This window comes from Gigantopelta aegis, chromosome 4 (genome assembly GCF_016097555.1).
Source record: "Gigantopelta aegis isolate Gae_Host chromosome 4, Gae_host_genome, whole genome shotgun sequence".
Lineage (NCBI taxonomy): Eukaryota > Metazoa > Mollusca > Gastropoda > Neomphalida > Peltospiridae > Gigantopelta > Gigantopelta aegis.
In genome coordinates, this window is record NC_054702.1 from 36,151,583 (window position 1) to 36,163,430 (window position 11,848).

Below are 11,848 nucleotides of genomic sequence, written 5' to 3' on the forward strand. Positions count from 1 at the left end.
AGAGGTTTGTGTGCCCAGGACATCGTGCTTGAACCTTAATTGAATATAAGCACGAAAATAAATTGAAATGAAATGAGAATGAAATCCACCCTCAAACTTTGGTCCCCCAAAAATGGCCACGGGGCAGTCATATTTGATTCTACTGCTATTCGGCAAACTAAAATCAAAATTAAGCAATAGCTCCCCTTTTCTCTTTCGATGAAAATGTTTCACAATGCTCCAAAATTACTTTTAAAAATTTGCGTAACTTTTTACCTTTTGACTAAATCCAACGGGATACTCAAACCTCAATGGCCCCAAAAATGCCCCCGCCCGCCACCGACCGCGGTCGGGAAGGAAGGAAGAAAATGTTCTTTTTAACAACGCACTCAACACATTTTACTTACGGTTATATGGCGTCGGACATATGGTTAAGGACCACACACAGATAATGAGAGAGGAAACTCGCTGTCGCCAATTCATGGGCTACTCTTTTCGATTAGCAGCAAGGGATATTTTATATGCACTATCCCACAGACAGGATAGTACATACCACGGCTTTCGTTACACCAGTTGTAGAGCACTGGCTGGAACGAGAAATAGCCCAATGGGCTCACTGACGGGAATCGATCCTAGATCGATCGCGCATCAGGCGAGCGCTGTACCATTGAGCTACGTCTCGTCCCGACCCCGGTCGGGCTGCTGGTGATCTCTTGCACTTTCCAGCGCGGGCGGACCCCTCCTCCCACCCACCCTAAACCCTTTTCCTATCCTGTACGGAGGAGCCGGCCCAGGCCGACACCTGCGCCCATGACAGGCGTGCGCTACAACGGCTTGTTGTGAATGTCACGTTTAACCCTATGACTTGTCCTGACCTGTGTGTTCCATTGTCAAAATTTCAGTTTGTTTGACAACGGGTTTCCTCTCTCATTATGTGTATGGTCGTTGACCATTTATACGTTATTTAATCGTAAATAAGAACGTGTTGAGCGCGTCGTTTATTAAAAAAAAATTGGGGGGATATCCCCCCCCCCACCACACACACACACATACACACGCACGCATATACCCATCCATCAATGTGTATATTCTTTTGTGTATCAGGCGCAGATCCAGGGGGTGAGGGTGGGCGCCGAGGGTTGCGCACCCTTTTTTTCTCTCTCTCTTGCCGACGTCAATAAATAAGTAGATCAAAACCTGTTCAAACACCTTTTTTCCGTGCCCGGCAAAATCCTAGATCCGCGCCTGTGTATAATATATTTTTGACGTTTACAGGACTACGATTTGCAAAAGCTGTTCTAAAGACGAACGCCTTTCGTAATTTTGGTGTTTTGTTTGACGAGGACCCGGTTCCACAGTGCTCAATGCACCATACTGGCAGCTATCGGTACTGGGACTGTTATTTGCGACTCTACACGTTGTCCACTTTCCATTACATTGGCACCTGTAGAATGGGGTCATCTCGAGACTGGAGAACAGTGGTAGACCCAACGCTTAGGTGAGAAATAGAGTAAAAGGTTTCTTAAGAGGTTTTTTATATATATATATAACGAAGTGTGTGTGTGTGTGTGTGTGTTTGTGTGTATCTGTATGTGTGTGTGCGTGTGTGCGTGTGTGTGTGTGTGTGCAATAAATACACGTGTAACACACACTAGCGCAAATATGCATCTATGTATTTATTACCCACATGGTCTACAATAAACGGTTACATACATATTGCTTGCAGAAGTCACGATTAAGAAATTGGCATCACTCTGCGTTACTGTAACCAACATCTATGTGAATGTTATCAACATAATGTGAAACGATTACAACCATCTTTAACGTTTGTTATAAATCAGTTTGTGAATAATAAATAAATTATAACGTTCGCGGGAATGCAATGCGGAATTTATGAAACTCCTGTAATAAAAGAACAAAATCCAAAACACGTTTCACAAATTCTACATGGCACTCCCGCTTATGAAATATATATATATTTATTTTATACCCAATTTCCGGTCTCGTTGTCATGGTTTCTTTTGCTAAGTGTAGGTGTATTGACCGATACACCTACACTTTTGAAGGAAAAGTGTAGGTGTATCATGATATATCTACAGTTTTCCTTTAACTACACCTGTATTTAAAACAAAACAAACAAAAATGATGAATAATACAGTAAACTTTTATTGTCGTAAATTGACATAATATCATAGCTTACATTGAAATTCGAAGAGTATGTCCGTTTTTTTTGGTATGTGTTATGTTTTTGTAAGCAGGTGTTCATTCCATGTTCGGTGTCAACGCATTGTCAATTAAATCTGTCACGTTGTTTGGTACACATGTCCAGCTGTCATATACACCGCCTGTTCTTAGACTGTTCACGGGAATCAGTAGCGTAACCATCTCTCCAAAAACATGTTTCCTCCTGTAATTAAAATCTTCTTGACTGTCCAAATTAAAATGTACAGACAATGTAGTCGATTTAAAGGGACATACCCTAGTTTTTAAACACTAAGGCATATTTTTGCCTATTATATCCGTTTTTAATAACTGAAATCATACTTTACATAAATTGTATGGTTTAGATTATCAATTTCCGTACATCCTGGTGTGTTTACTATCACAAAATGCATTTCTCATATTTTTAAAAACGCACGTTCATCTGTGAAGTAACAGTTAAGAAGTCGATTTTAGTCTATTTTTAGAGGGTATTTCACCATTTCAAAGTCACAGACTCATGTTTCACTCAATTGTAACTATATCCAAATGTGTTACAGATTTGTAGATAAACTAAACTTAGCATTAATTTCCACAGGTTGAAACTAGGGTCTGTCCCTTTAACAAAACAAACAAAACAACTCCATTCCGGTATTCAAAGTTCGTTTTTCTTTTTTCTCGCTGGCTTATTTTCACATGCACGACCGCCCATCACAATTCGCCTTTACAAAATAAGGCAAAATGGCTTTGCTTGGTGACACGTACCATTTGCATATAACATACTTCATATTATGTTTTGTGTAGTATTTCAACCAATAGAACGAGCCATCTACAAACATTGGTTTGCGTGGTGTCCTCGTTTGCATATGACAAATGAATGAATGAATGTTTAACGACACCCCAGCACGAAAAATACATCGGCTATTGGGTGTCAAACTATGGTAATGCAAATAAATAAAGTGATGATCAACATCAATATAAAAATTCAAGACATAAACAAAAACAGTGTAAAGAACTGTGTAAAGAACAAAAGAACAGTGTAAAGAACTGTGTTAAGAACTGTGTTAAGAACAGTGTAAAGAACAGTGTTAAGAACTGTGCAAAAAACAGTGTCAAAACTATGTCAAGAACAGAACTCTTACTGTGCAAAAACACAAATATCACAGACTCTTACGGATACTGAATCTTACTCAAAACTTCAATTTTGTGCTGTATTGGCCATTCTCAAAGAGAATGTTACACCCCTGCACCATGGTGAGGTTACAGCACACGCAGGGGTGCATATGACAAAGTCCAAATTTAGTTTTCATAATATTTCAACCGATAGAGGTAGCTATCTAATTACACAGCAGTTTCCATGAGGGATTTACAGTACGATACGTCTGTTAAAAACCATGCAAAGAGCGCAGCTGTAGTTAGCGTGGTAGCTATCCCCTCCAGTAATTTCCCAAATATTAAAACAAATAATCATTAAATATTAATTCTAATTCTACATATCATGAATGGTGTCTTAGGCGATTTAAACATTAATATTTTTTTTCTCTGAGATGGTATTTTACTACTTATTTCCTCCACACTGTTCCCATCACTAGAGACTATAACTACGTCCCTGAATTTTAATACATTCCGATACCAGTATAGCCCTAACACACAAAGATAAAACTGCATCAAATTGCCTTTGCATGTGCGACACGGGCAACTGTGAAACAGGCAGTTTAAATAGGCATACGCGAGGACAAAATGTGAGGGTCACGTGGTCTGGTCCACGTTATTTTCGTTTCATTTTGTATTACGTTTTAGTTATTGATCATATATGCCACAGAACTGATAAAATTATTTACTCGACCTAAAGTGGGGTATAAGTCAGTTATGCCCACATTTACTCCAGAGCCGTATCCGCCTCTCACTTTTTCTTCTTTGTTTTACTCCAGAAAATAGCATACACATCTCAGGGTTTGTTTATAAAAAGCAGTGTCCCCCCCTAGTATTTTGATCAGGGTACGGCCCTGTGCTCGGTGTATCGGTAAACATCCCAACAGTTTTAGTCGTGAGAACCTCTTCGGCTTCGCCTCGGAGGCCCAACAACCAAACTTTTAGGAATATTCACCAATACACCTCGTAAAGTGTGGGTATAAATATTACATATACATAGCAATGAAATATATAGATCTGCAGAAACGATAAAAGTGATATTCGTTGAAAAGTAATTTAGCTACAGTGAAAATATAGAAATCGTGTTCACTTTTTTGTAAAGTTCATGATTAAATTATCTCCCTTTGTGTCGTTTCTTCTTATTTAAAGGAATGCTTAAGCAAGGTTTTTGGACTGGTATGCATATTCAACTAAATATAAGGCACATTATTGCTTAATATCAACAAGTATATTATTATATTTAATTAATAAAACGGTTATATGTGAAGGCTAATACCCGAAATGTTTCCCAAATGTTTGACATCCAATAGCCGATGATTAATTAATCAATGGACTCTAGTGGTGTCATTAAACAAAACATTTTATTTGCCTGAAATGTGCTCAATCATTATTTTATTACATAATAACATCCATAAGACTCGCACATTCCTACTATCAGAATCGAAACGAGCCAATGGTTTTAATTTCCCGCAAAATGTGTTCTGATGAGATTTAATGTCACATATAATCCCATGACGTTATGGACACGCAAAATAATACGGAAATGAACAGTTGAAACATTATCAAGTGTCAAAATAATTTTATAGCAAAATAAAAAAACTAAATGTGATACTAGTACATTTGGACATGTAGCTATAGTGAACAATTACCGAGTACCTCCAAATGCATTCTTTTTTGTAACATAAAATCCAAGGCCCAATTTCACAAAACATCGGAACCCTAGTTTTGTACGTAAACGTAAATCAACGACTAAACCATAATTCTTATTACTATTATAGTACAGCAAATATAGTTAAGAAATACATGTATTTCATTTTCTTTTGTTCTGAAAATGCTCCATTTTCCTTATTGATGTAATTTTCTTCGTGAAATAGATATCAGACACCTATAAATATATACCCGGTATAACTGCTAGTCGCAGAGGCACCTTGTGATAATATCATATATATATACCCGGTATAACTGCTAGTCGCAGAGGCAAATTTATGATGTTTTGTGAAAAAGTAGAGTATCAGACAGAGCACATATAAATCATATCAAACCCGACACTGTATAACTGCTAGTACTCTTTTTACGCAGAGGGGATAAACTTACGATATTTTGTGAAATTGGCCCCAGGGAAGGGTAAGGATTAAAAATCCCATGTTTCCGAATTACCAGCCTGTAACGACGACGCACCGAGGCCGGTCAGACACATTTTACCCGGTATAACTGCTAGTCGCAGAGGTTATATGGCGTCGGACATATGGTTAAGGACCACACTGTCGCCACTTTTTGGGCTACTCTTTTCGATAAGCAGCAAGGGATCTTTTATATGCACCATCCCATAGACAGGATATCACATACCACGGCCTTTGATGTACCAGTCGTGATGCACTGGCTGGGGCGAGAAATAGCCCAATGGGCCCACCGATGGGGATCGATCCCAAACCGACCGAATACCCGATGATTAATAAATGAATATGCTCTAGTGGTGTCGTTAAACAAAAACTTTTATATTTTTAAGTACAATTTTGAATTTTGATCCATATGCCTAACATTTGTATTGAAGGTGACAAATTCATATAGTAATGTGTGTGAAATATCTAAGTAACAGTCCCCATACTTTTGTTTCAATACAATTCCATATTTTGAAGGGTTATCGTTGTCTGTTTTTTTGGTGGGGGTCACCCGATATAATATATATAAATACACACACCCACTCACCCATACATACACACACCCACACATATATATATATATATATATATATATAATATAAAGAGAAAGATAGGTTATTACCAGAGTGTGTTTCGGTATCGTCAATATAATATATTAGGAATAAAACCTGTATTATGTTCGCCTATAATACATTATTTATTCCTCATATTCGATACTGGTTATATCGAAACACACGAGATTTAAAATATACATATGTGTCGTTAAACACACGCTTTTTCTCTTTCAGGGTGAAAGGAATATATGGTTTGCGAGTAGCCGATGCCTCTGTGATGCCATCAATACCAACTGGAAACACCAATGCTCCGACAATCATGATTGGCGAAAAAGCGGCCCACATGATAAAATTATCCAGTCGAATTTATCGACAGAGATTTCATAACTTCCGATCATATCGCCGTGGACGTAGATATTTCAGACGAGGCTGATTTAAGAAGGCAAATGTTTTCTAATTAAAAAAGAGAGATTTATTATTGGAAATGTGGAGTATTTATAAGTTTGCTTAACATTTCTTGTTTAGAAATCAAATCCAATAATAAATGCAATAATGCTGGTTCCATCTATGTACCAATATATATATATATATTTTTTTTTTTTTTTTTTTTTTTGTAAACACGTTGTCTTTCAATTTTGTAACATTGTTGACATGGATTCTGCTTGCTTATTCACAACGTGTTTAACATTCAGAGAGAGAGAGAGAGAGAGAGAGAGAGAGAGAGAGAGAGAGAGAGAGAGAGAGAGAGAGAGAGAGAGAGAGAGAGAGAGAGAGAGAGAGAGAGAGAGAGTGTGTGTGTGTGTTTTCGTCACGACTGTTTTTAATGTGGAAAATATTAACCGAATCTACGTTAATCGGTATTTTTCGAGGCTCTACCTAGACAAATACCGATTAACTAGACGAGGTCGATATTTTATATATTATATATACTTTTCAAAATTAGGAGAATTTAAAATGCAAATGTCATTACCAATGATTGGAACAGAGATCAGCTTACAAACATGACTGCCTAGGAAAGAACGTTCATGGAAAGAAAGAAAGAAATGTTTTATTTAACGACGCACTCAACACATTTGATTTACGGTTATATGGCGCCAGACATATGGTTTAGGACCACACATATTTTTGAGAGGAAACCCGCTGTCGCCACTACATGGGCTACTCTTTCCGATTAGCAGCAAGGGATCTTTTATTTGCGCTTCCCACAGGCAGGATAGCACAAACCATGGCCTTTGTTGAACCAGTTATGGATCACTGGTCGGTACAAGTGGTTTACACCAACCCATTGAGCCTTGCGGAGCACTCACTCAGGGTTTGGGGTCGGTATCTGGATTACAAACCCTATGCCTCGACTGGGATCCGAACCCAGTACCCACCAGCCTGTGGACCGATGGCCAGTTGAACGTCCATGGCTGCAGAACCTAACACCCAAACACAACCGAAAATGTGCACGAGCAACACGCAGTAGCCCCATACACGTCGGTATGGAGTCATTCGCGAATTTGAAACTTCACAGAGCAGTCGATAAATCTGTTTGGGTGATTACTACTGTTAATTTTGCCGAATCTCATCATCAATTAGCCTTTGTTCTTTGGATGTTATGTATTGTTTGTCTTTGAATTAAGTGATGCGGCGTGTACGACGCGAACAAAGCCTTGAGGCTATTGACATGCTTCAAACTGGTAGACTTTCAGTAGGCAATATGTTCCACGATTCGCCGTCTGTGATCTGCAGACCCAAAATGGGATGATCAACCTCATTCAACCAAACGAGTCCAGAATCGATTCATCGGAACCCAGATTCTACGAAATCGAGCTCAAATTGCTGCACAATTACATCCAGAGTCCAGATTCACTCACGACTTCTTGGATAGGCGTTGTCGCGTTTGGCAACCTTCGAAATGAATGCTAAGCAAACGACAACCTCGGGTCACATGCCATATTTTGTGGTGGTTCAGTTATGATTTGACGTTGCATTATTATAACTGACAGAACACCTCTCCATATTGTCCAAGGGATGGTCACTGGTCAGTATTACCGGGATAACATACTGGCACCGATTGTTGTCCCGTTTGTTCGCCGTCGACGGTTTGTGTTTCAAGATGACAGTGCTTGGGCCCACCGTGCACATATCGTAAATGACTACCTTCAGTACCAAAACGTTACCAGAATGCCTTAGCCACCAATGAACACTGACCGTTTCCCCATAGATCATGTCTGGGGCACATGACATATTTGGGAGACATGTACGGCGACGTCAATGACCAATGGCTATTTAGCTGAACTTGGTCAGGCGCCAGACATTAGACCACTAACTGAATATATTGAAATTTTAAAGTACAAAGTCACATTTCAAGTAGAAAAAGATTACAAGCATTTTGTGAGTACTACTAAAGCCATACATGTCCCCTACCGGTCCCAACAATTTTTCGTATCTCCTAAATTCAAGGGCCATAACTCTGAAAAGTGGGTAAATCACCACTAAACTTCAACTTGATCTGTAAAGCTATATACAAATGATAAAGCTATTTTTTAAATCTTGATATATCCAGGCGTTGCAAAAATCCGAAATTTTGTTTCTTCACACCTCCTAAGTTCAAGCGCCATAACTCCGTTAAAAATGTATAAATCGCCATGAAAATCAAACTTGATCTGTCTGAAAAAAGTCAGAAAAACTAATTTTAACATTTCCTGAGTTCAAGGGCCATAACTCCGTTACAAATAGGTAACTCTCCATAAAAGTCGAACTTGATCTGTAACAGTACGTGATAAAGCTATACACAAAATTTCAGCTCAGTATCTAAAGGTCTTCTGAACACAATGTCCAAAAAACAAATTTTGACATTTCCTGTGTTAAAGGGCCATAAATCCGTTAACATGGGTAAATCGCCATGGAAGTCATACCTGATCTGTAACAGTGCATGGTGAAACTATACACAACATTTCAGCTGAATATCTCAAAGCAGCCTGCAAAAAACATCCGGAAAACATATGTGGGACGGACGGACAGACGGATGGAGATGAAACCTATAGTCCCCTACCGGTCCTCTCCGGTTGGACCGGTAGGGGACTAATATTGAGGTAACTACCTTGTACTACGCCCCCATTACCACGCGTTCATGACATCACTATGGTAATTCATTAAGTAGACGCTTAGATAATATTACAAACCAATGACGTCGAGGGCTCCGTTCCACGAAGCGATCTTAGCCCTAAGATTACCTTAGGCGCATAGCTACCTATGCACTTTAGTTGATCTTAGGGCTAAGGTCGCTTCGTGAAACGGGGCCCAGGACAGGAAGCGTCCAGGACAACCTCGAAAACATCGCCACGAGAAGACAGGGCGTTGTTAAGACTTGTTAGACGTTTCCCTTTTTCCAGCCGCAAGATCTTGAGAGATAACTGGATTCCCAACAGGGCCATGTCAACGAGGACCGTATCAAATCGGCTGAAGACCGCTGTCGGTGGGGGTAACATCAGACACTGATGTTTTATGAAGATTTTCTAACACTCTGGACCTTGTTCGAACATGACAGCTACAAAACACAATCTAATTAAAATGAGCTCCACTATTATATGTGGATCTAAGAGCAGCCCGTTGGAGCTCATGTTCAGTTGACTTTTCATTCGACCAATCAAAACCTTACTTGCAGAATCGTGCCAGTGACGTGAAAAGAATTTGAAAACATTCAGAATTATGCCGAGGGTATACGAAATGATTCGGGTGAATTACGAAGTATGCCGGAAACTAATTTCACTGCCGTGATAATAAATGTTAATGTTGAACTTCATTTCAAGATGGAAAAACCCCCGTGATAGTATAGCCATAAAATTTATTTATTCTAGTGCAAAATCCAAAGTTTATTACTGCACTTTTGCACCCGTTTTTTAATGTTGAATTAGGCTAACAAGTTCGCCTATTGCTTAAGCGGCAATCTAATTTAATTGGAGTTCGGCTATATGAACCACGGCCGTGACAGCCGAGGATTGCATATATAACCTTAATGCAAAATGGTTACGATTATTATTTAATCCCGTTGCCATAGAAATAAATCGACGTTCGTATGTTAAACACCAGTAATGTACTAAGGTGTCAAAGTTTCTTTTCCTACAATCTAAAAACTCCACCCATTGAAATAAATAATATGGTGGTATATTTAGGACACACATTTTTTTCTTACTTTTAAAGGGACATTCCTGAGTTTGCTGCAATCTTAAAGACATTATAAGTTGTAGAAGCATCACGAGGGGTATATGGCTTTTTTATGTACCCTCTGTGTGTTCTTTTACCCCGAGCCGAAGGCGAGGGGTAATAGAGCACGCAGAGGGTACATAAAAAGCCATATACCCCGAGAGATGCTTCTACAACGAATTTATCTTGCCGACATGTTAAACCATATAGCCAAATAATCAAAATAACGCCAGACAATAATTGTTAACAATTTATTAACGGAGTCGTACCACGCGGACGCGAACGAAACCACTTGCCAGTGACGAAAAATAGTTCCATCGATAAACGAGTTTTTAACTTCAAATGTTTGTAATTCGAAATTGTCTGAAACAGATATTATTTTTTTTTTAAATGTATCAGAAATGTATGTAGTAAAAAAATAAAAATAATAAAAAATAAAAAACCAATAAGAATATCGCGCATTAATACAATAACACCACGACCGTAATTAGGTGGCCGAGTTCAACATTGCAGCTTTTAAAAGTATTGAAATAGTGTATTTTATAGTACAAATAAAATTAATTATGTATACTTGATTGATTATCAATGTTATTTATAATCTAATTATTGCTTTAGCATTAACTGGGGTGGCTGGAAACTGTTGGAAATTACAGACGGGGTGTAAGGGATTTGTCCAACGGCAAACAACCAATGAGATTAAAGAATTTTACATGAAGGCGAGATAATATCGACTAACAGAGACTTTTTAACGATTGTTATTACATATCAAATGTATTTTTCTGCATAAAATATTAGTGACTGTATTTTAAACGTGTTTCTGATCGTTCTAACATTTGTACTAGGTTAAATTTCATTTTATTTCCTCTTTTTTTTTTCGTACGTACCAAATTATTTGAAGACAAAATCCAGTTTGGGCTTCTTACAAATATTAAGATGAAGAGAAACACGTTGAATATACAGACACTGATATTCCAAAAAAAGGAAATATATTTAATATGTAAGTTTAATCGTAGAAATATTTTTTTAGTCGGAAACATTTTAAAATGCAGCAAACTCAGGAATGTCCCTTTAAAAATACTAATCTTCAACTTGTATCTCGAAATCTGGCACCCCAATCCTCACACTGCCATTTTGTATTGTGGGGACAATTTATATATATATATATATATATATATATATATATATATATATATATATATATATATATATATATATATATATATATATATATATATATACATACATACATACATACATATGCAAAAGTTAAGCACCACCCAATTTTTTCACAGACACGTTCACGCCATCTCGTATTACGAGAATACCAATACTATTTAACATTTTAAAAATGAATATCTTTTTGCAATAAATAATATCGGAAGAAAAGCAACACTAATGATTATGCCATGGAGATACGTAATAATTTTATTAACCCTTGAACAAGTAACATGAAAATGAGCATTTGCCATACAGCTTAAAACTATTGATCCACAGCTGATACAAATGACCTGATGGTCACAAAAGTCATCTGTAAATGTCAACCAACATCTCAACATGGTTTTGAGTCTGTCACTGGTTACTATCGGGTATATCCACCCTGTACCTGGATGACGG

The 11,848-nt window shown here is 37.9% G+C and overlaps 1 protein-coding gene across 1 annotated transcript in view; it reads left to right on the forward strand.

Annotated features, from left to right (window-relative positions):
• The window catches only part of LOC121369817 (alcohol dehydrogenase [acceptor]-like), a 67,217-nt gene extending 60,617 nt beyond the window's left edge, over positions 1–6,600 (forward strand). The window contains exons 13-14 of the mRNA XM_041494890.1: positions 1,255–1,477; positions 6,278–6,600. Coding sequence (XP_041350824.1) covers positions 1,255–1,477; positions 6,278–6,476 — 422 coding nt within the window. The 3' untranslated portion in view covers positions 6,477–6,600. The remainder of the gene's footprint in view (positions 1–1,254; positions 1,478–6,277) is intronic.
• The last annotated feature ends 5,248 nt before the right edge of the window (positions 6,601–11,848 follow it).